This window comes from Hoplias malabaricus, chromosome 1 (genome assembly GCF_029633855.1).
Source record: "Hoplias malabaricus isolate fHopMal1 chromosome 1, fHopMal1.hap1, whole genome shotgun sequence".
Classification (NCBI taxonomy): Eukaryota; Metazoa; Chordata; class Actinopteri; order Characiformes; family Erythrinidae; genus Hoplias; species Hoplias malabaricus.
The window spans coordinates 934,180-961,951 of NC_089800.1; the positions used below are offsets into that span (position 1 = coordinate 934,180).

The window sequence follows — 27,772 nt, forward strand, 5'->3', positions numbered from 1 at the left end:
AGCATAGGGAGGCCATGAGATCTTCACGGCTGAAGACGGGCTGCAACGGTAGAGCTCATATAAACAGAAATTTGTATTCAGTTATCGATAAAATCATGTAGTAACCACAAGTTACACGTTGTATATTTACGCAAGCAAAACTCAAGCTGATACACGTGTATTTCTATGAGCTCTCCTGATGTAAAACCTGTCTTACTTGCGCTGGGTTGGGGGGGACAGGCAGGGCTTGTGCAGGTGCAGTGGGCTGCTGAGGCTGACCGACAGGCTGAGGAACTTCTGTCTGAGCAGGGCTGCCAGGCTGGAGGTGACTGCTGAAAGGCTCTGTTGGCTGGAAAACCTGGAAAATATCCATAATGGAATAACTTACCACGTGCTTTCTTTGTATAAATAGATACAGCGAGGGCAAGTTAAAGTTTTACACTCACCTCCGAGTTCTGGGAGCCCTCCTTTACTCGTGGTGACTGCAAGTAAACAGAGAGTGTCTAAGGTTAGGATTCAAAGTGATTTTATGAATATATTACAATCATTGATTTAAAAGGAATACTCCAGGGATTTTATATGCGGTCTCTATCTGTCTTACTTTCAGCATAAGATCAACAGTGACGAATAGGTACATGACTGGAGCCCAACTACGGCACACAATTTCACATCTTCTCATTTTCAAGGAGAGGAAATATTCTCAAACCACACTTATGTAATAGAAAGAAAAATAGACTAGTACTCAGCTCCAAGCTCAGGCAGGAACAGGCTATATCAATAAACGTCCTTGGGCAAGATTCCTAACATCCGTCACATAATTCAGATGTAGGTGGCTTTGGAGGCTGTAAACGTAACTGAACACATTGGCTGTGAATGACCGTATGCTGCAGATAGGAGAGATACAGATGATAAAAATTGCTGGAGTATGCCTTTAATCTGCAGCTTTTCAGTACAGCAGGAGGGGGGCAGTGTTAGACGATAAAGCTCTGCCATATGTACGTGTTCATACATATGAATGGCAAACGGACTGGGAACTGTTGATTATTTTAACAGAAAACTAAAAACAGTACAAACACCGCTCACAGGAGAAGCACTGCGGGGTTAACAAATACAATCACAATAACCTGCAATACAGGGATTGCAATTATTGGCCATCGGCTCTGATTAGTCAGTCACAGTTCAGGTCAGTGCACTGTGGACTCAGTGGGGTTCTGGGACTAATCAGTGCAGTAAGCCCACCTGGGTTTTGGAAATAGTTTTGAAGAATTGAGCTGGTTCTGAGCAAAGAATGCCTCATTAACTAACATCAATTTGAGGCATAAATCACAGGGTTTTATAAGAGGCCCATTCTCTGGATAACACCTATATCCCCATGTACCTGAAACCTAAATAATTCAGTCCATATTTCTCTCCCAAACTCCACTGTCCTCCAAAGTTAAGCTTAGAAAACACACTCATACAGAGCTTTGATAACAGACTTTTTTCCTCAGCCTTGAACACTATCAGACCTGTCGATCTAAAGCATATAAAACTCTGTTGACTGCTCGATTTATGGCAGGGATCTGAACACTAACGTTATTAAAAGAACCGATGGGTCTGTGTCCAGTCACGTAACTCGTAAGACATCCTTAAATCATAGTTTCCACTTGGATTCACATGGTTTGGTTATAAATGTTTAATTTATTGTATACGCCCTGTGGACACGATTATTCGCAGTCCCCATCCATTGAGCGGCCATGTTGCTCATTTAAAGTTAATTAACTCTGTACTCTAAACAGACAGTTACAGATATACACCTACAATACCCTCCAATTAAAGCCCTATTTAAAAGCTGTGGTACAGGTGACTCATTAGCAATCTACTGCTTTTACAAATAAAGAACTATAATAATAAATAAGTGACAATATTCTAATACGAAAATATAAACACAGTGTCAACAGAAGTGTGCACCCAGTCCCAAGAGTGTTAATGCTTCGCCCTGAGCACCTATTATTCAGCAGTTAATGATTTGTAGCTGGTTGGTTAAAATGGGTAACACTCATTTAATAAATGTGTATGAGTTATCAAAAGAGAGCAATACAGATGGCTTCCAGGAAAGGCACATCCCAAAAATATACACTGTTCTGGGTTGTTTTTGTTTAATATTCTGTTTTCCTCTGGAGGAACTTCTCAGATGGGTTCCTGTTGCTAGAAAACAAGCTTGTGAGAAAGTCTGAATTTTAATATATAGTCTATTTTTAGAAACTAAACTGCTGTAAACTGTCATGGGTTTGAGAGCTGCCAGAAAGAGTGCAGTGATTTATTTGATTTCAATATCATATCCATGTGATGAGAACACTAATGTAGTAATTCCTTACAGAAGTATATAGGGCATATTCCATCATATTTTACAATATGCCGTATAATTACAGTTAATATATAGTCTGAAATAACCCTCTTAATCAGCACCAAAAAAGAAATTTCACCCGCGTCAGTTTCTTTCTGGCCTTGGACAGGTGCTGTGTTTCTAACCCAAACTAAATCTATCTACTGATACCCATCCTTTCAGAAGAAATACTGAAAAAGCAACAGGTGTCCAATCCACTTTGTTTGTCAGACAGCAGTCGTTTATCGTAAAGAGAGCGTTTCCTTTGTTAGGGGAGCCATCTGTATGTGACGGAGAAAAGGACAACCCTGGCTGGGGGCACTTCCAAGGGCTGAGAGAAGCGCACTTGTCGCCGAGGTGCGCTAACCGACTTGGGCGGCTGCTCCTTTAGTGTTGAACACAAAACACACATCACAAGATACAGACATATCCACAAACTCCTGGATTGGATCTAAATAAAGAGCTACGTGAAGGAATACTATCACAAAGTCTTTCCATTCGTGTTAATGAACAGTAAGGGTGCTAAACATTAGGGGAGATCACAGAAAAGAGTTTAGAAACAGACAAAGACATCACAGACACAAGATTACAGGCTCCGATGAGTCAATGTTCCCCTTATGTCTTTATGCTCTTACGAGACGGAGCTTTCAAAAAAAGATGCTGTTTTTATGACAGTGCCTTGTTAAATCCATTTTACTGTCCATTGACAGGGTGAGAAACAGAGGGTTAAGTCCACAACTCTTCAGTAAACATTTCTACACTAAAAACAACTTTTAAAATCAAAATCTGTAATTCCCCATCCCAGGTCTTTAGCGAGAGCACTACGTATGAAACAGCTAAACACACCATTTACAAGAGGTGTCTACACACTTTCATACCCTACATAACTATAGACATATGACTCTGTGCATCTCTTACCCGTAAAGCAGCAACAGCAGCTTTGCCTTCCTCACTCTCTTCGTCCAGCTCATCGTCGCTCCACTCCCATTCTCCATCTTCTGTTTTATGCAACCGGCCGCTAGACCCAGGAACTCGCCTCACCTGCAAACACGCGTTAATCAAGTAGAACGAAATAAGCATTTATCTACAAAACAATAGAAACATCACATGTATACCACAACCACACAAGCCAGACGTTCTGACTGGGATAACTGATAAGAGAAGGAGTTTAAGCTTAAATTAATTCATTGGAAATTGATAAAATAGCATTGATTCCAAGCTGTTGCACCAAACTTTTATATCAACCATTTAAAAAAGTGCCAGTTTGCATTGTCAAACCTAGACAAAGTTCTGATAAGCCTGTGATTAAATGTACGACTTTAAATGTACCTTTTTCGACCTTTCTGATATTGTAGGCGCTTTCTGTAGCAGCTTCTCTTGTAGAAACTCATTATTCTAAAAGGAAGGGAAGAGGAAAAGGAAGAAAGATAGCAGTGAAGGAAAGGTATCGTCAGTATGTAAACATGCTAATTTAATCAATATTACATTCTGAAGATTAACTACAATAACTGCTTTGCCTTTGTTATTAGCCCTCAGTTGAGGGATTGCAGAGTGTAAAGCACTAGTTTTGTATCTGTCCACTGGCCACTTTAGATAAGATAATCCTTTATTCCCAGAGCGGGGAAATTCAAAGTGTTACAGCAGTAAAGGGACAGAACTTAGTAATTAAAAATAAATTAACAATTACTGCAAACATACATAACGAAATATAAAATATGAAGAATATCTACAGCTAATGAACATGACTACTGTACATGGAAATATTGCATGAGATATTGTACATTATATTGTAGAACATCACAGTATTGTATTAAGTATTAATATTTCGTTGCTATGCCAACAAGCACTGAAAACACAGCTGTGTTTCTGAAATGAAAAGTTACCACCAAAGCACTCCTGTTTAAGACATAAGGACATGATCTTATTTTCTCATCATCAGCCATTGACTGAGACATCATATTTAACTCATATGCTCCCCCTTCTGGCCTCCACTGGTACTCAGATTGTAGGGAGACATTCTGGCCACTGGACGAGCATAAGAGCAGGCTTTTGTAAAACTGCTGAAAAGGCACTCCAGTTGGAAGGGACTCTGAGGTGCTTATCCCTGCCTTTGTTCTGAAGTCCAGTGCTCGTCCAGTTATGACTGGAATGCTGGACTGACCTCAACTCTGATTCACATAAATTAAAGAAAACACTCATACACCAGTCCAAAACAGAAATAAACTAAAGTTTCTTACCTTTGCTTTCTGAAAGAATTTGTGTTTTAAGAGCTCTAATGATGTTGGCCTGGACAGAGCAGAGAGAGAACACAATACTACAGTAAGTTTATAGTGACAAACAGAAGCAGAATGGTGTACATGTGTTTTATAATGAACAGCCACATGAGGAAGACCATGTTTTATAACTAAGTATCAGAGTTATTGTTACGTAATGATTATATTGAACACTTTTAGTTGCTGGAGTCACTTAAGTCCATGTTCATACTACATTTTTAGAAACATGTATTCAGTTTTCTTTGTTTTTTTGTCTGATGTTATGAACGGTAACTTAAGGGAATAATTTGATTTATAAAACAAATAGTTCTGGTCCTAAAATCTAATTGGCTGAGCCACGTTCGAAGCCATTGTAAAATACACGATACACACACACACACACACACCTATTACCGCCTCACAATATCTGAAATTCTTATTAAAGCACTGCTGTTTTAAACCTTGGTAGTGAGCTAGCTTGCAGCGTATAAAAAAATGAAAACTTTTTAAGTGCATTTTGATATAGAGTGACACACATGTGATTTATGAATTGAACACTGAAGTACTCAGTTTTATTCAATTATCCAAGAACTGTGTGAAATCAGGAGACAATACGGTGGTCAGTTAAGCTAATGCTACTCAGCCATAAGCTTCTTGAGCTAAAGGCTAAAAACACAGCCCAAGGCTAGCCCTATACTTCCTGCAGCTTCTGCTCTAGAGTAAGAGTCCCTCCAGAAAGAGGAATAGAGGATTTCAACGTGATGTAAACTGCAGTGAGCAACGCAAGGCATTTTGGGAAACATGACAAGAGGCAGAGAGTGGATGCATAAACACTGCAGTGTTGTGTATGGTATCCAGCCTAAAACGCAGTGAAACTCGGTGAAATGGTGAAAGGTTGTTGTGTTATTAACTGCAATAATTGAGTGGAAAATCTATAACAAATGGAGAGAATTTTTTTTCTGTTTTCCAGCTTGGAAATAACACAAGTCGGAAACGTAACTTGTGATAGCTCGTTTAAATCATCTGTCCACTCTATGTTCGTACGGATTAAGTCCATTAATCATTTTTATTTTTTTCTATATTACTCTCCGTTGTGTTCTTCAGCTTATTCCTATAAGGCAGTGGTTCTGTAACTTTTTAGACCAAGTATCATTTATTGTAAAATCAAAGCCCCCAAGTACCGCCTATAAATCCTATCCATGTCTTGCTTGAATATATGTCATTTGCATTAAACCTTATAGAGCACATACAAATAATTAGACCTAAACTATGTTTTAAACACAATAATACTTTTATGAACACATATAATTTTGAGGAAATAAGAATTTTGAAAGAAACAATGTGGAGAGACCAATTTAATATGTGCTTTATTAGACTACAGGCGAGAACAGCCCCGGGCGCTGGGAGCAGGTCACAGCGGCACTCGGCTCTTGTAGCAGTAGGTGGAGGCCGCGCGGTGCTGTGTTAAACAGTGTTTGAGGACTCTAAGGATGCGAAGCTCTCTCTATTAATGCCTCAAGATTTAGTCCTTCTGAGCTTAGGGGTATTTCTCTGGGTTGGTCACAGTTTGTTTTTCTCGTTTCCACGTTGCCCTTTTTGAAATAAATTCTAATTACTCTCGTCTGTCTCTAGCCTTTGCTTACACTGAGTAAAAAGCTTAAACTGGGTTTTCTTTACTTTCTTTGCAAAATACTAGGAGCACTTGCTCTTCATCCGGTCCAGGGTTTTATGTTGTTATGGAGTTTGTCCTGTAAAATGGCGAACACTACCCACAATGCAATGTGCTGTTATATAGTTGCCCATTCTCTACATACAAGAACATATTTTTTTCAATGGAGTGGCTATGCATCGCCCTCATGTTGCTTAGCAACAGTAAACGGCGTTAACGAACTACACTGTCGCTGAAGAATACGTTATTGTGAATGTTTGTTTATGAATAAAGAAGTTTATGAAATGAATATTTGCGTGTTTTATTTTATTGTAAACACGACCTCTCGATGGTTTATTGCTTTATTAAAGGACTCTCATTTTGACTAAATAATTCTGACAGTTAAAGTAGAAAAAGGAAAACCAGACACTTCTTACACTTTCTATAAAATGGCGGCATAACCACTTTAATTTATTTATTTTTTAAATATTTGTTCACCTCTTCTCCGGATCCTTCTGCAAACACAGGGAGATCATCTTCCTGAAGGATTTTCCGTATTTCTTCACCGTCTCTTTATCTGTGATGCCCGTCTCCAGTGAGGGAGGATCGTTCTGCAGGGTCAGCATCAACACCTACAAACACCACAAAGCAGCCGGTTAAAAGACACTAAACCATGCCCTTCTCCCACGACCCAATACAGAAGTCCACACGAGCGCTTTTTAGGAGTTAGTGTTAACATTCTATGAGATAATCCAGACTTAATGCTACTGTAAACTTGATGCTTACTCACTTTCATAGGAGGGTATTTGTGATAGGGAGCGGCTCCTGTGGCCAGCTCTATGGCTGTGATCCCGAAACTCCAAATATCTGCTTTAAAGTCATAACCCTTCACCTGCACACAGTCAAAAACAGCACAGATTTAATAAACAGTGACAGTAATTCAGTTTGAATAAATAAGTGCTAACACTGTCCCCCTTTTGAAGGAACAGAAGTTTGCCACGTGTGTGTGTGCGAGTCGACGAGGCTTTACCTGCTCCATGACTTCTGGAGCCATCCAGCACGGTGTTCCCACAAACGTCTTGCGGACTTTATTTCTGGTGATGTCACCGCCGGTGGATAAGAAGGCACTTACACCAAAGTCTGCAAAGTTGTTTGGCCAAAAGGTGTTTTGGTTAAATTCAGTTTTTAGAAAACATAAGGAATCTATAAAAAGCTACAGTTATATATCAATTAAGTCCATTTTTTTTATTAAACAGATTATTTACTTGATATTTAAATGAATAAATGATATTTCGAATATAATCAACAGGAAAAACCGCACTCTAACGTGGCTGAAGTGGTAATTCAGCTGTGTGTTGCTTACGGAAAATGGTCTGTTTCAAGTGAGCTTTAATCAAGCAGAGATTTTCTCTGAGGAGCCAACAGTGAATGAATAATCCCCATTGGATTTACAACTGACACACTTTAGAATTTATGGAGAGAAGAGTCTTTAGAACACACTCCTCACTGGTTTCTATGACTTTGATCTTCAAAGGTTGTGTCTCCACCTCATAGAAATTTCATCTTGCCTCCATCAAATGTATTTAAACCCTCAGGACCTTTTAAAATACAAAGTTGACTTTTTAAAAGACACAAATGCTTTTACAGCGACTAAAAAATTAAAACCTGCCAGATTCAGTGTGGGGGAAAATAAGGAAACAAATCTAGATCCGACTCGTTCAGATGTTCCCAGGTCAGGGGCCCAGTTAAAGGGAGTAAAACACTGAAACACGTCTCTGCAGATCCATGGGAAATCCCTTCGATTAAATAAACATCTAAACGCTTGGCAATGACACGTCTACGTCTTGTGTTCGGCTCAAACTTGTTGAACAAGGTGGCGACACCTGCCTCACAGTTCCTTCTTAAGTTCCCAGAGAGAAGAACAAAGAGCAATAGCTAATATCACTTCTGATATCTGCTCACTGAACTAGATCATATTTGTGTGGAATTGGATACGGAGCTGGAAAGGCGAAAAAACACAACCACTTTGTTACTGGGGTTCAACACGCTTGGAGGAGAACACTAACTAGCCAACGGTGATAGATCAGAGGTTATGTCGTGCTGAGTAAAGGAGGTGCCGTCCCACTCACGCAGAGAAAGCACAACCAGTGGTCAGCACTGAATATTTACATGACACAGGATACAAAGATATTATGCAAACGCCGTATAGAGAACCCAGCAGCAGCTGAGTGCATCCTTATATCCCTAAGGCACAGCAGTATGTGCAGCCCTCCGTTCACTCCCTTCAGTCAAACACCGTGGCAGACCATTCTTCTCACCTGCCACAGCAGCTGAATGGTAAGCATTATTAGTGTAGATTTACTTGTCTTTACTCCTTTCCCCAGGCACAGCGCTAATTTTTAAAATGACACAAACTATTAAAGAAAAGCCATGCGCCTGCGTTGATTTCTTCTTGTTTTGTTTGTTTGATCTCAGTGGTTTTATTTGTTATAGAAGTCTGAATCCATTCTTTCAAATGGCTTCTTCTGTGGGAAATATATGGGACATGAAATTCACTTCTAAACGAGTGCACTCACACTGTAGGGAAGTGTGTGACCTACCTGCAATCTGAACAGAGCCGTCCTCCCCCAGCAGGATGTTTCCAGCCTTTAGATCCCTGCCAAGACACACAGCCCAATAATGAGTAAAACATTTAAAAAATGAGTTGCCTCAAAATGTATAGTTACAGGTGGAAAGGGATTGGGTGATTATTGATATAAACTGCTCGTTAAGATCGTTAGCCCCAGCATTAACCTGGAGAAGTCTTGGGTGATCTCTAGAAGAGCTGGGGGAAATAGAAAACTGTGTCAATAACGTTTTGCGCAGACTTACATCAGACTGCACTGCAAGCATCAGAAGTGCCCTACAGTAAGAGTTCAGCCAGTGCATCCTATTTTAAGCTGAAGTTTTAAATCCTCTGCCCTGCTGTTTCCTCACACCATATCTGTCCGTTTGTAGGGGAGCAAATCAAGAGCACAAGCCCTGCTGGCAAGGAGTAAGTTCAAATGAGGCCAGTTGTGTGGGGTGTATGTGTGGCCAAATATCCCCGACAAAGCCACAAACTGGACAGTCCTGCCTGCTGTAGTCATGGCGACAGTCTCACGACAAAGGCTTTCACTAGAGGTCACCTCAGATTGGAGAAAAGGGAAGATTGGGGGGGGGGGGGGGGGAGAGAGGGAGGAGAACGTCTAGACAGTCTGATGACCTTCCAGACACAGAAACTCAGGAGCAGTTCACTTAACTCCCACACTGAAGGGTTTATATCTATTTAAAATCCTCTGCTTATCGTTCTTGCTTTCTGTTGTGCATCGGTGCTCAGGTATAACACCCGATAGATGACGACTGAGAGAAGAACAACAAGCTGTGAATAACAGGGTCAGAGTAAAAAATTACTTATTAAACACTTAAATTTTACACAACTACTGGCTGTGAAAGACCAGCAGGGGGCAACACTTCAGTGTTTCATTTAAAATGATTCTTAACATTAGCTCAAACGAAGTGAAAAACCAGTGAAGCTAGACACAACAAGACAGAGTCAACGTTTCCGAGACCGCGATAAAGCGATGACTATGTACACGAGGCCCCAACAGCGAGCGGTGGCTTTTGTTTGGGCTGTTTGTTTTAAGATTTTGAATCTGAGAAAAACACCACCACAATCAGGTTAGAAAGTGTGTTTCAGCTCAGATTTCTGAGAAAAACTTTAAAATTATCTGGATGTGCACAGACAAGGCCTTGTATTCATTAATATTCATTATATAAGTCAGTTTTTAATATTCATTAAAGTCAGTATAGTAAAAAAAATAAATAGTTAATACGTCTATCACCAACACCCAGCGCTACAGCTGTATGAAGGCAGAGGTAGAGAGGGAAGTAGCTGAAGAAGTCCATTTATTGGGCACTGTATCATACAAAGAAAATGTAGGTGAGGAATGTCTACAACGAACGTGCTAAAAGAAAAAAATCCTCCTGGGAAACAGTAACACGACTGATTATGAACAGGCATTACATAATCGAGTTCCTTTCTGGTGTCAGCGGAATTTAATTTAGCTTGGTTTCAGTCCAAAGCCGGTAGAATTGAGGCTTAATTGCTAAACAAAGGTCAGGCTTCCAATGAAAGAGTGAATACATGAATACATTGCCCTTTCTGATACTGTCTGGAATGTGTTAAGATTCACATATACTGTCCAAGTGGGGGCAGTACAGGAAATGATTCCTCAAGCTCCTCAGAGTGGACAGGCGGCGTCCAGACGTCATAAAACACACAATCTCTCGCTATGAGCAGCCTCCGGTTTTGTTCTCCAGAGACATCAAACCGGAATCTTCCTTTTTCTGTACGTAGCGCACACAGCCACTTTCTCTGAGGGCCCTGGTCTCACACACAATAACACCCTCGCACCCAGAAACACAGGCAGATGAACCGTAACCAAAACCACATGGACAGAGGTCAAAAAATAATAATAATAACTGAAACAGAACAAAAACACCACACTGAGGCTTTAACTAGACACAGCTCTGCTTTCAGCCGGGGGCAACACTCTGTTTAACACAGGCTCACGTTTCTGTTGCATTAGGGGCTTTTAACAACTATAACTAACTATAACAGCAGGAGGGATATTAAAATAACAATTCAGCTACAGTTCTTTAAAATGAAAACATATAAAGGTTATAAAATTTATTTTAAATGCTGAGCCAAGCCAAGACGAGCCTGAACAAGATTTCTGTTGGTTTTTAATCAAAACAACAATTTAAAAGGATGTAAATGTGCTTGACGTACTCAGATATGCACTTGAAATACGTCTAAGAATCATTTCAGTAAAAAGGACGTCAATAAAGAACGCTTTTGCACCCCAAACCATTAGATATCACACCCTGGTTAAAGAAACGTGAGAGTTACATGATGCCACTAGAGCAACACTAAAAATCTCGTTAGGTATTCGTTATCCACGTCAGCCGTCCAAACCATGCAGCATCCACGCCTAGATTTCAGCAGTGGGAAACATTCCAGTCGTCCACATGCATGCCTGATGACTATTAGCAGAGGGCTTAGGCGAGCACAAGTCAACACAAGCAGAGTAATGGAGTTAAACATTCATGGTGCGGTAATCCAGCATGAGAACATATGCTCTCTCTCCCGCTCTCTCACACACATATATACAGCATTATGCAAGTGTGGTACTGACATCGGTGATAAAGATTGAGAGCGCGTTTGGCTTCTCCATTGGGAGTGCTGTGCTTCTAGACAGGATAATGGATAACTCCTATCTCAGAGTAGACACTTCTCCTGAAGCAAATGCATTCCCATCTACATCTGCATCTCTCTCTCTCCCTCTCAGATCCAAATCACAGACATCTCCCACTGTAGTTCACTGATAAGCGTTGGTTCAGCCCAAAAGGTGGTTTGTTGATTACTGCACTCATCATGTGACTATACAACTACAAGCTACCCAAGCCTGGGTTCATCACCCATCAGTCAATGGGGTTACTTCAAAACAAGAAGCAGCAGGACTTGGAGCACACTTATGTACAGTTGTAGGCAAAGGTCTGGATGCTGCTGGTCAAACGATGTCCATTTCAACGGATACAGTCAAATAATTTAAGAAAGAAGCATAGGGTCGTAGAAGCTCACCGCTCCAAGAGAAGTAATCCAGTAAACAGACATTGTGCTGACCCTTGAGCCCCACTCCACTCCAGAGAAATCCAAGAAATCCCTCAGGAACAGGTTCATTTCAAAGCAACGGAATCGTTCCTGGGCCCTACCATCTGCACAGCAATAAATATTCAGACTTCCAGTCAGCTCTTCAGAAACGGTGAACGTATTAAGGGTTTTTATAACCAGTCAAGTACAGATCGGCCTACTTTATATGACCTACTGCTTTAAAAATGTGCAACTTTGAAATAAATCACCTATTACTGAGAAACAGAGATGGTTCTGTTTTAAAAAATAGATAAATAAATAAAAACATGAATGAATCAAGTCAATTCATTCCCATTTTGTAGCCAACATTTGAGCACATCGCACCTGTTTCAACTAAAACACTGAGGGAAAACAGATGTGTTTCATAAAAATGTCCCTGAAATATTCTCAATATTTTAAATAAATAAATAAAATCCTGTTTTCTCAAACTCTTACAATTCTATTATAGAAACAAACTAGCGCTCGGCTGTGCACACGAAGATAAAAGAACCTGTAGCTTAAAAAATAAATAAATAAAACAAAACAAAGCTAAACACAGATGCTCGGTTTGAACGAACCAAACCACGAACAACGGGCCAATCCTGCGAGGACAAGGACGCATGAAGCGGTCTGTTTATTTATAGAATGCCAATATTCCAGGTGACCATGCACGTGTAAGCGCTACAAACGCGTCCTGGAGATTTATACCGACAAACGGCTCTCACCACTGCTCGTCACAGCCTAGGCTGTTGCCTCTGGTCCAATGATGAGCTGCACTGACTTTCACCTTGAGGTTCCCATGACAACACCTCATTCTCAAACCACAAAATTACTGCACGGCCATAAACCTGTGACAGCACAAACCAATCAAACAAATGCTACGATAACGGAACGACTTCCAGTTTCTCCATGATGTCCTCTAGCTGTTCCCAGATGACATGACACATCTCATCACCAGCACGGTCCATCTGACAAAAACCCAGTGGACCCAAGTGAGCTAAAACAAAAACAAACAAACAAAAAAAAAAACTATAAACCACATGCAAGTTATTAGATCGCCTCGGGCAGCCTTTTAATGATAAAGTGCAAACCCAAGCTCATCATGTACCTGTCAAAGGACAGAGGTCGGAGGTCAATTTTACGCCTCACTGCTGTGGTAAACATGTTGATGTGGATGAAAAGATGAAACAGATCTGTGCCTTGAGCCATTGCCTCTAATTGCATTCTGCTGGGTCCAGAGTGGATATCATGTGATACACTGACTCTCGACCAGATACTTTCTGCCACCCATCCTCCTCCTCCTCCTCCTCCTCCTCTCTCCAGTCCTCACTCATATGATCCAGCTTACAGAGCAAAGACATGGTCATTGCACCCATTTTCAACAGACCATTTCTTAAAGCTGTGAACTCTTACTGATTTACCTAATAGCCATAAAAATCCAAGTAGAATTCCTGTTTTTTTTTTTGTCCTATTAGACACACGAGCTCTTTGTACAAACAGTCCACTTCCCAAAACTCCAGCCCTGGTTTAACTTCATGCAGACAGAGCAGTGAGCTTTGTGCACCACACTGTGAATGAATGTCACACTGGAGCTCTGGGATATGATGAAAGACACCATCAGAAACAGAAGCTTTTGGGCTTAATTTTAGTGTGAGTTTAATGGCAAACAGGTTTTCCCAGATTTATTGCACTGAAACTTTAACATCACGTCCAATGTTCTCTGTTTAAATTAACAACGAGGACTCAAAAGAAAAGGAGGGTTAAGGAGAAAAAACCCAGATGGTTCAAACAGCACTGACGTCTTTAACAAAGTAAAACAACAATCACAAGTAGATCCATCAGCACTGACACATGCTTAGAATATGGAAGCATTATTTAAACAATCATTACTATAAAGCATTAGCAGCAATTATTCACATTTTTTACAAATTAATAAGAAATAAGATCCACTTCTACACTAAAACAACAACAGATAACTTTTCTCTCTATTGATCAGAGAGAGAGAGAGAGAGAGAGAGAAAGCCTAGCACCGGACCCAGACACTTTGTTTTTTTACCCATTTACAGACACTGGGGCTTCGTAAACACATTAGAGCGGTTTCCAGCGCAAACCGACTGCAGAGCAGCACCTGGAAATTGGGAACGTCGCCTTTAATTTTGTAAAAAGTATATTATGATGTCATGTATATAATAAGACGCTTGTTATTCGCTCTTCCAGGAAGGGTGCATGATGACAAGGTGATGAGCTCTCGTTGACTGAGATTAAGCCACATGCCATCTGCTTAGGTATTGAGATACAGCTATAAAGGCCATGAATTCTTGACACAATCTGCTTTAACTGGCCCCTGCACCTTTCAGAAGAAAACAAGAAATGCTTACAAAGCATTAACATTAATAATATTAATATTAAAAGGGATCAAAATGGAGTCATTTGAATACGTACATACACACACACATCCAAAAGTAATTCCATTATTTAACTGTTCAGAGAGATCTTCAAGATGCTTTCAGCTGTAGGCTCCACGTGCTTCATAAACCACCCTCCATTACCTCAATGTTCACTGATGTAAGAGGGGGCGGTGACATTTTTACTCTGGGTAATGCCTCCACTCTCAGGTGGTGGCTAAAGATGTTTATCAATGATGCACAATGTCATTCAGTGTTATCACAACATCAAACTGTTTGTCAGTTGGCACTGGGACTGATTGAGAAGCATTTTTCTCATTAATACTATGATTGTGATTGTTTTCTATTAACAACTTTCCAGACCTTGGTTTCCTCCTGAACTCTCAATAGGAGCTAAAGCTACTATAACTCACCAGTGTGACTTCACTATTTAAATGTTAAAGCTTCTGCCTCAAGGCTCTTACGTGTACTTAAGGGACAGCAGCAGGTAGGTGTTGCAGTCACACAGCTCCAGGGGCCTGGAGGTTGTGGGTTCGATTCCCGCTCCGGGTGACTGTCTGTGAGGAGTGTGGTGTGTTCTCCCTGTGTCTGCGTGGGTTTCCTCCAGGTGCTCCGGTTTCCTCCCACAGTCCAAAAACACACGTTGCAGGTGGATTGGCCACTCGAAAGTGTCCGTAGGTGAGTGTGTGAGTGAATGTGTGTGTGTCTGTGTTGCCCTGTGAAGGACTGGCGTCCCCTCCAGGGTGTATTCCCGCCTTGCGCTCTATGATTCCAGGTAGGCTCTGAACCCCCTGCGACCCTAAATTGGATAAGCGGTTACAGATAATGGATGGATGGATGGATTGTTTGTGAAACTGAGATTTAACGAAATGCAAGGTTTTTTTTTTTATTTTTAAACCAATGACGTACATATTCATACTGGCCTAGGCACGTCAGTCTGCCATTCCAGTGTCACTGTACCCAACAATAAAACCACCTATAAATCCTCGAGAGAGCCAAGACTGGAGCTAAAGCGTCTGCAGCACTATTCATCTTACTCTGAGGTTAATGGAAATGTGATCTCCATCACCGACTACGAAGGCATCTCTGCAGTGCATCTGTGTATGTACACCATCAATTTACTAAGTGCCGTCCTTTCTTGAAAAAGCTGAGCTCACAGTAGACTACAACACAGGAGGAAACGGCTGTGGAATGTCATAGTTCACCGAGTTCAACCTCCACGCGAAGACAATTTAAGAGAAAAAACTTTAAAAGGGGTTTGTAGCCATTTAAACGTTTTGCAAAAAAACAAAACCACCTTGTTCACCCAGGTCAAAGGTCAGTGTGTATGAAATTGTCTTTAGAGACTATTCTAAACACATCCCCCATCATTCGTGTTTTACTTACTTTATGAGACAGAACGGTTGGGTCCTGATGACGGCCGCACGCTTTTTAATTGTAATTTAAACCCATTACAGAGTTCATCGAGAAATCAATCACATAAAATCAGACAAAGGAAAATGCAGTGTCTTTGTTTCCAAGAAAAAGGTCATACACATGACACATTTACACACCACACTTTCTAAAGATAAAATCTGAATGATGAAATTAAACAGTTTAGATGTGACTCAACTTCAGATGTGGTTCAACAGCATTTTAAATCTTAAAGCCTGGTGTCTGAACGGGGAAAGGAACTATTCCGTCTTGACATGCAACAGACATCCAATCCTCCCCCGTAATTATTATAATTCACACCAATAGCATATTAAGCATTCACAACGCCACACTATAGGTTACATGTCCACTGTAGTCTCTTGAAACAGACCCAAAGATAATAGAAACGGTGCTGGTAAGCATTATTCCTGTATGTGAATAGATACTGCTGGACTAGGCACTTCAGACATTTTTGGCAAATTCCCAAGCAATCTCATTAACTCCTACTGCAGTCCTGGGAGAAACCTGGCAGCAGTAACGACTTGCTTAACATCACGAATGGCTATAGCTTTCCAACATGCATTTACACAAACTCATGCCTTTTACAGGGCATTCCTGTTCCTAAAGGGTCATTTCATCGAGGTCAATCATGATGAAACTGTTTAATCTATCTGCTAACAGTTATTTACTGAAATTTTAAATGGATCATGTCGTATTTATAAAAACAATAAAGAATCGGAGAAATTCTCCCATACGTTTGACAGGACACTACTTTAAGCCTATGTCAGTGTTGTCTCACCTGTGGATCTGCCCGTTTTTGTGCAAGTACTCAAGTCCTTGCAGAACTTCTTTCAAAATGGTTGCTATACTGGGCTCATCCAGCACTCCGGTCTTGTGCTCCCCTCTGGAGATAATGTGCTTGATGACATCCAACACAGAACCTAAATGATGAGAAAAGACACAAGACGTGATCTAAAAGAGGAGTACTCCGTATAACCAACTAGTGCTGGTTGGAATATCCTCCACATCAGTATTAGAATCACAAAACACAGCTTTTAGTCGTACTAAGGTCTGGTTACACATGCCACATAACAGACATTTTCCTTTTTTAGAAGCTGTTAGTTACTGTTTACAATGCAGTATATGATTCATTTTGTTTACTAAAGAAAAGCAGTATACAGTCTTATTGTGCACAGTGAAGTAGCGCTCAGGAAGCAGGACTCCGTTATCATTATTAATGCAAAACAACATCTGACAGCGGAAGGTTTGGAAAGTATAATATTTAAATACTATTTTCTTTCTAGCACATGAATAAATAAACTTGGAGTAAAATGTAACACGGATATTCGCTGTAGTTAAACAGGTTTAAAAATAACATGCTGCAGCCGTAGAGTCATAGCTCAAGTGTGTGGGGTGTGGATTGCTGTCGGGGTGATGGGTTAACTTGTTTAACTTCATTCTCATGGACTACTCTTTTAAAACATGTATGTTAGGCTGCCTCTTCATTCCGTGCCCACTGCTTATGATGTTCCACGCAATTGTTCCATCAATAACCCAAAACGAAGCCCAGAGTACAGCTCACTGTTATGTAGACTACATTGTGTGCTTTATACTAAACCTGTAACAGATTCAAGCACTGTATCCTAGGGTCGGCGTAATCTACAACACGCAGTGGATGATGTCCAAGAAACACTGTCTCTACAGAACCATCTCTTAATTGGATTAAGTACACGGAGATGATTCTTTTCTTTCAGGAACAGGCATACAGCATCCATGAAGACAAGAGCAACAACGTGAAACTTGAACAAAGTTGTTCCCAATATTTTCCCCGCGACCAGCCGAAAATAACTCTACTATCAGCGTCTTTATTGCTGTGTAGCTTCTTAAGTAGCTCTTGAAGGGGAGCCAGACTCTTTTGGCAAAGGATGGTCCCAGACAGAGAGAGCTGACGTAAGCATCCCGGTCCAAGACTCCGCCTGAACTGATGAAGGAGTTATTTATGCAAATACAATGCTCAGATTTTAAGAATTTCAAGTGAATACAGTGACATCTACACTGCTAAAGCCAGGACGGAATGTTTCTGCAAAGGTTTTGTTTTCAGCTTCAGGTACAAGCAGCAAAAGCTGCAGAAAAGCTGTGTTCAAAAATAAAAACGACAGTCGTTTACGTTGAGGACGCTAAACAGTATTTACAGGGACTTTTACTTTGTGAAAATATTGAGTATTTCCTGGTTTCAGGGCAGGCCTTGGCTGCACAAAAGATGCTGTGTGCTGATAAAAGATGCCCAAGAGCAGCACATGTAATTTCCATCCTTGTGAAATTTCAAAGGAAAGGCTTTTCACTTCCTTCTTGCCTGAGGAATAATGGGCAAGTCAGAAAAAAAACAAACAAAACAAAAACTATCCTCAACCCTGAAGTAAAATTCTCCAAACTGGAATTCCAAGAAAGAAGCACGTGGCACAGATCTCAATGACAATCTGAATTAAAATTCACTGGAAAGCAGCATGGGGGTTTTGGTACGATCATCAAGAACGGAGGGTTAGGAGACGTGCCGCCGCAGAAATGGGCAGCGTTCCAATTCGATTTATCTCAGTGTGGCCAGGGCATGAAGCCAGACCAGCGCTATGAGGATCTTTATTGCCGTTCTGCTTCAGGATGCTCTCCATCTACCCACCGCTCAATAACGGATTCATTTCAGAGTGCGCAGGGGTCACGGAGGCTTTCTCGGGATTGAGTCGAGCTAAACCTTTCAGATACAGTACACAGGCCCAAAGGAAAAGAGGAGGAAACTGAAGATATGAAGTTTAAAAGGTCAGGTTGACAGACTGTGCAACTTACTTTTTCTACACTGATCGCATACTTGCAAGTCATTACCATTTCCTGCTTCTACTCACAAGAGCCCTGATGGTAAACTGAATGATGGTGGTTTCTCATGGCCATGAACCCTAGAGAGGAAAAATGTTCTCTGTCATGGATTTATCCTAAAGGAGTTCCGTTACAAGAGACTGTTGGCAATTTCAATTTGTCAGCAAGCCCCAAGTAATCCTAAGCATCCAGCGTCGTAGTTAGCCTAGAGTTTATAGCACTGTACGGTAATAAACAAAGAACTGGCTTTGAGTGGTGAGTTACTGACTGGAGGAGGATGAGGAGGTGGAAGTGGTGAGAGATGGTGGAGATGGGTCATTAGCAACAGGAGACAAAAGGCAAGATGTAACACGTGATGTCGATGGCGCTGGTAATTTAAACATACATTAAATGTTTATCCACTCTCAAAGATCTTGCAATGTCTGGGTTTTCATTAAAGATGAGATGGTAACAATGCACTGCCTCATGAAGCAGCGCTAATGTGCACATCTTTAAAAAGTTTGCATGTTAAAGGTATATGAGAGTGAGAGCGAGAGAGAGAGAAAGAAAGATATATTTGATCTGCATTTACGCTGACAGCCAAGAAATCACACTAATCTGGATGTCTGTGTGGATGTAAGCCCCCTACTGCGCTGGCTGGCAAAAAGGGCCCAGGCTCAAGCTGTGCCCGATTCACAGCGTTCAAGCCTACAATTTGAGGGATGTGCTTGAGACTAATCCAAGGACCTCCTGGAAGTGGCTGGAAGGAGAGGTTTCTCAGAACTCTATCGCAGCACCTAACGCAAAAGTTGTAGAGCAATTCTCTCACTTCCACAGCAGGCAAAGACCCTTTGTGCACGAGCTGCTAAAATTGCCTTCGCTGGTTTCCTGAAGGACGCGAGCTGGCACGGAAGGCATGAGTTAACGCACGCCCAGTGGGTCAAAGAGCAGAGAAGCATGCCAGAGCGATGACTGGGGAAAGATCAGTATCTGCGAAGAGGAGAAGGTCAGGAGGCTGAGGGAAACACAGGAAGCATCTGCTGTTGAGTAGTAGGTCAAGACCATTGGGGGAAAAAAGTGAATTCATACTTTCATCATGAACTTTACAGTCTCTGGATGTAGCTCAGATCATGGCATATCAGATGTACAATAAACCATGGTATTATGTTAGAAATGAAAACATCCTTTAATATTATTCATATACATTAAGTACATTTAATTTAATATCATATTGATTTTGTTGCAATAGTCTGTTTTTGAAATTAATACAAGTATTTTTCGGTGTTTTGTTCGTGTCACCAAGAATATCTATCACCAAATTACCCTGAAATATCGTGATATTATTTCAGGGCCATATCGCCCAGCCCTGACAAGAAAAAGTAGATCAAGCGTTTATTTAATTGAGACACAGAGTTGTTACCAAAATATATATTTTGAAAAAAATTTTTAAATAAATGTGAAATAGCCACTATCCATGCATCTTTAGGCAGCTGGGTGCATCCTTCAGAGCAAGGTATAGTGTAGATATGATGTAATAATGCTAGCCATTACAAAACCCCGGCCTGGAACATGGATCAAGGGTCCAGATTTGAAGCTCTAATAAAGGTAAAATTTTATAAGATAATTAATGTATTCCATATGCAAACCCACTTCTGTACTTCAGCTCTGTAGAGTGAAGATGCACAATACAACACACATGAGAAACACAACATGTATCAAATGGAGAACTCGGAATCATCGCTTCCTGAACATTTTCACCCCTTTCTGACAAAGGGCCCTCGTCCATCCTGATGTTCTCAGCATTGGTCTGGTTTCTTAGACTAAAATTAAACAAAAACATGAAACCAAGCTCTTGTTGGAGCTGGTGTGAAACCCCCCTGGGAGGATAGAGGAGAGGAGGCAGTCTCTGGGGATTCTATAAATGTAAGGCCTGTGTGATTTCAGGGGAACCCGCTTTAGCTCTGTGCTGTCAGCCATTTAGATAAGTCTGTAATCTCCGTGTCTGCTGATCACACCTGATAAAGCACAGGGCAGATACAGCAACTGTTCTGAGGTCTGTTATTTTGGAGGAAATAGAGTGTACCACGCTTTCAAAATGCTGGTGTGCAGTGACAGTGACAGACACAGGAGATGTGCTCCTGATAAACAAGTGCAGTACTAATGAGCTTCCTTTTCCTGTCACCTCTTACTTTCATCTGTGTGTGTGTGTGTGTGTGTGTGTGTGTGTGTGATGCTGCAGCAGTGTGTAGCTGTCCTGTTATTGCCTCAGCATGGTGATTAGCCCAGTGAGGCCCCTGGCAGACCCCAGCTAACCACCACACAGATCACTCTCCAGTACAATACTGATTTCTGTCTGAGTTACTAACACGAGTAGGTGTGGGGCTGCATGACACCAGTAAGTAGTCTGAACATATACACTGACTCTGTTGGGTTAGGGCTGATGTGAGATATTTTGTTATGTGTGTTATGTTCAGAGAGAGAGAGAGAGAGAGAGAGAGAGAGAGAGAGAGAGAGAGAGAGACTACCGTGATTAATGAGTGGTAATAAAAACTGAGAGAAGAAAACCGAGGTCTCCCTTACCACCACTGAGAAGCTTCATCACCAGCCACAGCTCATCCTTCACTACGAAGGAGGTGTAGTACGAGACGATGTTGGGATGGTGGCACTGGCTCATGGCTTGAATCTCTTTCTGCAGAGAGAGAGAGAGAGACAGAGAAAGCAGAATTGGCCAGAGTCAGTTCAGATCAGTTTAAACCTTTATTCAAACATTGTTTAAACCTTTAGTCCTTTATTTTGCACGTTGCTGTACCTAGTAATTCATTCATCCGCCTGTCACAGCACAGTGGATCATGAGACATTTCTATATTTAAAGAATGAAAAATTATATACAAATAAAGGAATATAAAAACATATATCAGTAGCCCATACAGCCTGATAACCAGGAAGCTTCCCCTTTAATGTGACTACTCACTTCAGCTCACTCTTAAATTAGTTGCTGACAAAACCCACTGAATCACTTCCTTTCAGCCAAAAGTCATCCCTAATAACAAGGCCCTCTTGCCTCAGCTCTCCCATGCTCTGGTTAAATTGAGCACGAAATGTTGACAACACCATTCAGAAGGAAAATAGGCCAGTATGCACTCGCCGACAATATAAATAGAAACAGTCCCCCCCCCTCCCCACCCTCCTCCCTTCTCTCCAGGTGCTAAAGCCAATGTCAGACCCCTTATGTTTGAGACGAGGAAGAACTGAGGAAAATACCAGAGATATAGCCCCAAATCTACAGCCAGAATCTTACAAACAGAACCAGAACTTCCCCTGAACACCTTAACCTCCCTGTAGATCAGTTTAAATCAATTTAACAAAGAATTCCTTAATGTAATCTGCCTCAATAAAGCTGGATTCTGGTAAACATTTTCTTCTAAAATTAGATTTCTGGCAGCTGTTTTCAGCAGCTACTCCTGACTGGCCTTAACACGCAAAGTGAAAGACAACTCCTAACCCGAGGCAAAAACTCTTACAAGCTTTGGATCTGATTTTAAGATAAAGCACCACAACAAGGTTTTCAGTGCGCTCCTGAGAAGATCTGTAAAGACACACCGATCCGCCTAAACATTAACATTTTATCGTCTCCACTGAAGATACAGGTGCACTTTACACCTACGTTTACAGAATATTCTCATCTGTTCCTCTACAGACTTTATTTTAGCTCTCTTCCCCACTGTTCCTCAGCGCTCAGGACCCCCACAGAGCAGGTGTGATGTGGTGGTGGATCATTCTCAGCGCTGCAGTTACACTGACGTGGTGGTGGTGTGTTAGTGTGTGTTGTGCTGGTGTAGAGTGGATCAGACACAGCAGTGCTGCTGGAGTTTTTAAACCCCTCAGTGTCTGGACTGAGAACAGTCCACCGACCAAAAACATCCAGCCGACAGCGTCCTGTGTCACTGATGAAGGACTAGAGGACGACCGACACTTCTGTCACTGAAATGAATTTACAAGGTGGACCACACAGTGGCCAGCAAATGGACAGAGTTTCAAAGCTTTAGCCGAATTGCTGTGTGTCGGATTCACTCGTAAATGGGCGTCACACTCTTACATGGCACCATTCTCTCGAGTGGACCAACGTCTTATTCAGAGAAAATACACAATAAATTTTAACCGTACCCTCATGTGTTAGTTGAGCAAGAGAGATAAGAACTAGCTAACGTTTCCTCGGCTGACACGCAAAGCCAATTCTACTGAGGTACCATTAGGAGAAAGCCAATATTCCAGCTTCCTTATAAGAGAATCATCAATAACAAGCTGGACAAGAAAGACTGCTGATGTTAAGAGCTCTGCTTGCCAATACAAGAAACCTTAATAAAGCATGGAGCATGATGCAATCACATGGCACAGGGATTGGAGAGTGAGCAGAACCAAATTCCTCAGTGCTGTGAAAAAACAAAAACAAATAATGAATTAGTGGCTCAAATCAGCAGCTTAGATAAAGCCAGAATTCAACTTCTAACTGACAAATGAAGTCAACTTCTTTGGAGTGCAGAAGCTTGTATAAAAGTCCACAAACAGCGAGTTTAATATACAACAGTGAACCCGACGTTTAGCCCGACTCTCTGAGCCATTAGCCTTCTGTGCTGCAAGCTTCAACCTGCAGAACCTGGAAAATCCTATGAGCCCAAGGAAATAGGAATGCCATAGGTGTGGTGTGTCTCTCATGGGTGTGTCGTGAATATTCCCATTAGGAAGAATGCATGCGTTATAATGAGAAGGCATCAATTCCGCTACAAAAACTGACTGCGCTTACAACTTCTGGGGCAAGATTTAGAACAGATTTCTTAGGGAAGAGTTTAAGGCAAACACCAAGAATTCTTAAATGCAAATCTCAAAACCTCTTCTCAAATAGGAAGACGTACACTTACTAAGAGACTAAATGTTATCAAATGGAGAGTGGAGGTCTTGATTTTACAGACGCTTATCAAATCTTACAGCAGTGTACGGTCATATGAAGAGAGTTGAGGGTTTTCTCTTTTATTTCATGATGCAACCTGTTCTTCTACGATGATATGATTATTTCAGTCAATGAAGTATGTTTCCAAAAACCGCAAAATAAATTCATAAATAAGTTGCTTTTTACAAATGAAAAATCTCTGTTGTAAAAGTGAGACTATGGGAGAACGGCTTAACGCTGGGGTCTGGTTTCTTTACAAACAGCTGTACAATGAGAAAAGACAAGCAGCGCTAACTGATTATTTCCAACAGCACATTACAATTACGTTTCAGACGGTAGTTTCACTTCAGTAAATGAGACTGGGGAATTTAGACCTGAGTAAGAAACGTCCTCAAGGGAAGAGCCCTCTTCTAATAACAAAAGGTGCAGGATTGGTTTACACAGACATAACAGACCCACAGAAAGCCACAATGCTTTGCACATTATCTTGTAAAAGTACAGAAGGAGAATGGGTACATTTTCCTGACGCCATCCTGCCAACTGCCCGATGCTCCACATTGTTCAGGGTCAGCTGTGGTCAGCTGAGTGGGAAAGTGCTTCCACAGCTGTGTGTGGGGAGGGTTATCTCGAGCCAGTGGATGTTTTCGGGCCAAGCCCACTGCCAGGAGATGTCTCGTTATTTTTCCTCTCTCTTCACTGGTATCTGGGAGAGCTGACAGACTGGAACTGATTGAACTGTAAATTAAATTCAGTTAAAGCTAAAGAAGGAAACATACCTGCAGCCCCACGTGTGGGCTCTCAATTTCTACGTATTTTGGCATGAAAAAAAAGGCAAAATTTTAGGACATAAAAGCAGCACTGCAGTATCCCCAAGCATCTTTGTATTTTATGGTCTTATGTGAATTAGATTGTTTTTTTTATAATTAGAATCAATTCTCCGCATTGAACCCAATCCGTGCAGTGAAACACACATTTATACACACACATGAACACTAGGGGGCAGTAAACATGCCCAGATTGTGGCTGGGGAGCAGTTGGGGCTCATGTGCCTCGCTCAGGGTCACTTCCGTCATGACCTGGCGGCTCTGGGGATTGAACCAGCGACCTTCCTGTTACACGCTCATGTCCCTCACCACCAGGACCACCGCCCCAGAGAAATGACTATTTTCCCAAGCTGCATATTTATGCAATTCAACACAACATTAAAACATTAAAAAAAAAAGAGAGAGTTTTATGATGTTGTATTAGTTTCTGTGAAAGGTGTAAAACTGCTGCTCACACCTCAACTTTTAACATGTTTCAAGAGTCAAATTTGAAGAAAATGTAACCATTTTTTCTTTTCCCCTCCACACACTGTGGTAGAATCGATATTTGCACAAAGGAATGTAATTTTAAAACTGGTCTTAGCACAAATCTGTGTTTAAATTTGTAAAAGGTCACCATACAGGCAGTACCCAGAGAGTAAAATCCTGTGCAACAGTAAAACCCATGCTAATGCCTGACTGTGCCTGAGATTTGCTGGTGCTGCCTGCTCAGCTGACCCCCTGGAGGGACGAGAATGCGATTTGAGGAAATCATACGGTGAACACTGTGATTAGTCGGGTTCTGCTCCCTCTGTGAACCACAGAGAAACATAATGCACACTCTGGAGAACAGCAGTTCACATTCATTCTCAATCGGAAAGAAATAAATGGCCGGTCTTTGCACAGATTCATGCATTACATCACTTTTTTTCCTTTTACTTTTTTATTTAAATGCCCCCTCTTAAAGCTTAAAGTAGAACAAAGTGGCAGAAATATTTTCGTACAGTCCAAACAGAATATGGTCAGTGGGGTGTGTGAATACCTAAGTGAACACATTAGCAACACTTTGGCAAAACCGTTGGAGTAATACTTACATAAATATTGAACTAGACGAGTTACACAGGCTAAACTTCCTTTTCATTTTAAGGAAGAATAACTCCTAATGCCTCTGGCAGTCCACACTCTTTATCCAAAGTTTACATCTGTTAAGCAAGTTTCATTCATTACATTAAATTAGAAGCAATAAAAGGTTAAATGCATGCTCTACAATGCCCTCTGGTGGATGATAGAACAGTTGTCCAATGTTCTTAAACATGTGAACGTACAATGTTATTAAGAAGCCAATTTGCTTCAGAAAAGAACTGGTGGCTTGATTCTCCAGAGCTTATGACCGTTTAAAAATTCTGAATAATCCTTAGACAAATGTGATCTCTGCAAGGAACAGTTTTGTTCATTTTATAATTTTGCGAGAACAGAAAATTCCAGATAAAAGACAGGAATAGTGCTGTTCTGTCCACATCTGGTTTATGTTTAAAAAAGGTTTAAAAAGAAGGATACATTTTTCTCGAGAGAAGCTGAGGCCATGACAGTGCAGTAAAACACTCCACCACAAGGCTCTGCACCATCCCTGAACCCTACCTCTGGGCAAGCAGTGGGCAGCAGGATGATCTCATGCTGCAAAAGGCTTCTGTAGCAGCTGCCACCTCATGTGCTTTGCCCACCCTTTATGCTGCTTGGCACCCAACAGAAGGCAAAAACGTGTCTCCAGCATGAGACAAAAGTGTCCAATTCATTACTGGGACTTGCTGTCAGATCAAAGCGTATAGGGTTTGGGAGGGAAGGCAAGGCTGAAGGAAATTCTGCTGATTCACATCACAAGAGAGCAGTCAATAAAAGGAGACATCCCTCAGAGGCAAGGGGTAGTGGTGGGGGGGGGCAGTGCTTGAGAAATGAACAAAGGCTACGATCTCAGCAGATCGACTGCATGGATTTTAATATTCAGCAGTTCTGAAACGCAAGCTGAGCGCTGAAAGAAGGGGAAGCAAACGAATTCTGATTAGTGGATGACTGGGGAATATAGGCTAAGCTATTCTGGGCCTGCTGCAGGCAGAGATCTTTCTTCCACTAACAGCTGCTTCAACAAGGAATTTCGCACAGAATTTAGCGCTGTTGGTCTCTAGACGGTCAAGCAGCACTTTTAACATCAGAGCAGTTTCATCGGGCGCAGCGTTAACAGAATCGTCACGTGTCTTGAGAACACCCGGGGAACATCGCGTCACATGGACACTGTGATGAAACACAGAGGAGCCACTATGGACAAACCATTACATCATTGTTAGAGTCTGGAGCCTTCAGTGGAGCGAGAGAAGAAAAACCTCTCTGGGTGACAACAACATAAGCAGAGTTTCTGAAATAAAAGTCTGCTCATCATAAGCAATAAGACACTGGTTTGTGATTTTCTGAGAGATATGGGATTCTTCTTACTGACCATCGGAGATTAAACTGAGGCGAACTAGAGCATGCTCAACTGGGGTAAATGGGCCATGTCTTAAGAGCGGTTGGCTGTACCTCTTGGAGAAAATTGCTCAAAGTTCTGGCCGAAATGTGGGATGCCTGACCGCGGGTCGAGTCCATTTTAGGAGCAATCTGTGTCTAATTTAACTCTTCCTGAGGTTGCTAAGGAGCTCACAAAGGCAAAGACAGACAAAGAAGAAACTTACATAGCTACCCAAACAGGACGGACCACAAGTCCCAGATCCACCACCTAATTATTCCCATCTATGAAGAGTGAGAAAAATATTCACCACTTTGATCACAACTATCTTTTGAAAGATTCTACGGTAATTCTCAATTTTTATTTGAGTATTTCCAGGTTTGACACAGCCTCCTTTCATTGAGATTATTTTCGTAAATGTAGTCATTTAGGTTGGAAAGCTCATCTGGCACTATATAAGATTCTGGAGAACTAGTGTTCGAAAAGCAAAATACACCCACCCCTCATTCAGAAACTCCTAAAGAAGCTCTGTCCCAAAGCCATGCACGCGCTTTGCCAGGCATTGAGGAGCGTGAGTGCTGCATCTTTTGGAGTGGAAGGTTCGATTTCAGTAAGAAACCAACTGTGGCTCATTTGCAGTTGAAGTGAAACATAACGATAAACTATTATTAACAGTTTAAATTTCTATAATAGAGACCTAAACTGTTATTTTTGAACACAGATAAAGTTATCTACTGTGCCCTGAACTCCACCTGAAGTAACATAACGTACAACATCTGTGAAACAGCAAAAATGAGTCAATGCTACACACATATGGAACAGAAATAGAGCAATATCCTCATCCCTTTTCATGCCTTTCAACGTTCAGAGGTGTCTCCGCTGTCCGAACGCCTACAGAGGTAACTTTTCTG

General features: G+C 41.3%; 1 protein-coding gene across 1 annotated transcript in view; it reads right to left on the reverse strand.

The window, feature by feature from the left end:
* The window catches only part of oxsr1b (oxidative stress responsive kinase 1b), a 45,966-nt gene that overhangs the window by 5,269 nt on the left and 12,925 nt on the right, over positions 1-27,772 (reverse strand). Inside the window, exons 3-13 of the mRNA XM_066642396.1 lie at positions 21,200-21,308; positions 16,575-16,716; positions 8,845-8,900; positions 7,275-7,384; positions 7,035-7,136; positions 6,743-6,876; positions 4,582-4,630; positions 3,674-3,739; positions 3,263-3,385; positions 426-461; positions 197-337 (exon numbers count right to left, since the gene is read on the reverse strand). Of these exons, the coding sequence (XP_066498493.1) occupies positions 197-337; positions 426-461; positions 3,263-3,385; positions 3,674-3,739; positions 4,582-4,630; positions 6,743-6,876; positions 7,035-7,136; positions 7,275-7,384; positions 8,845-8,900; positions 16,575-16,716; positions 21,200-21,308 (1,068 nt within the window). The remainder of the gene's footprint in view (positions 1-196; positions 338-425; positions 462-3,262; positions 3,386-3,673; positions 3,740-4,581; positions 4,631-6,742; positions 6,877-7,034; positions 7,137-7,274; positions 7,385-8,844; positions 8,901-16,574; positions 16,717-21,199; positions 21,309-27,772) is intronic.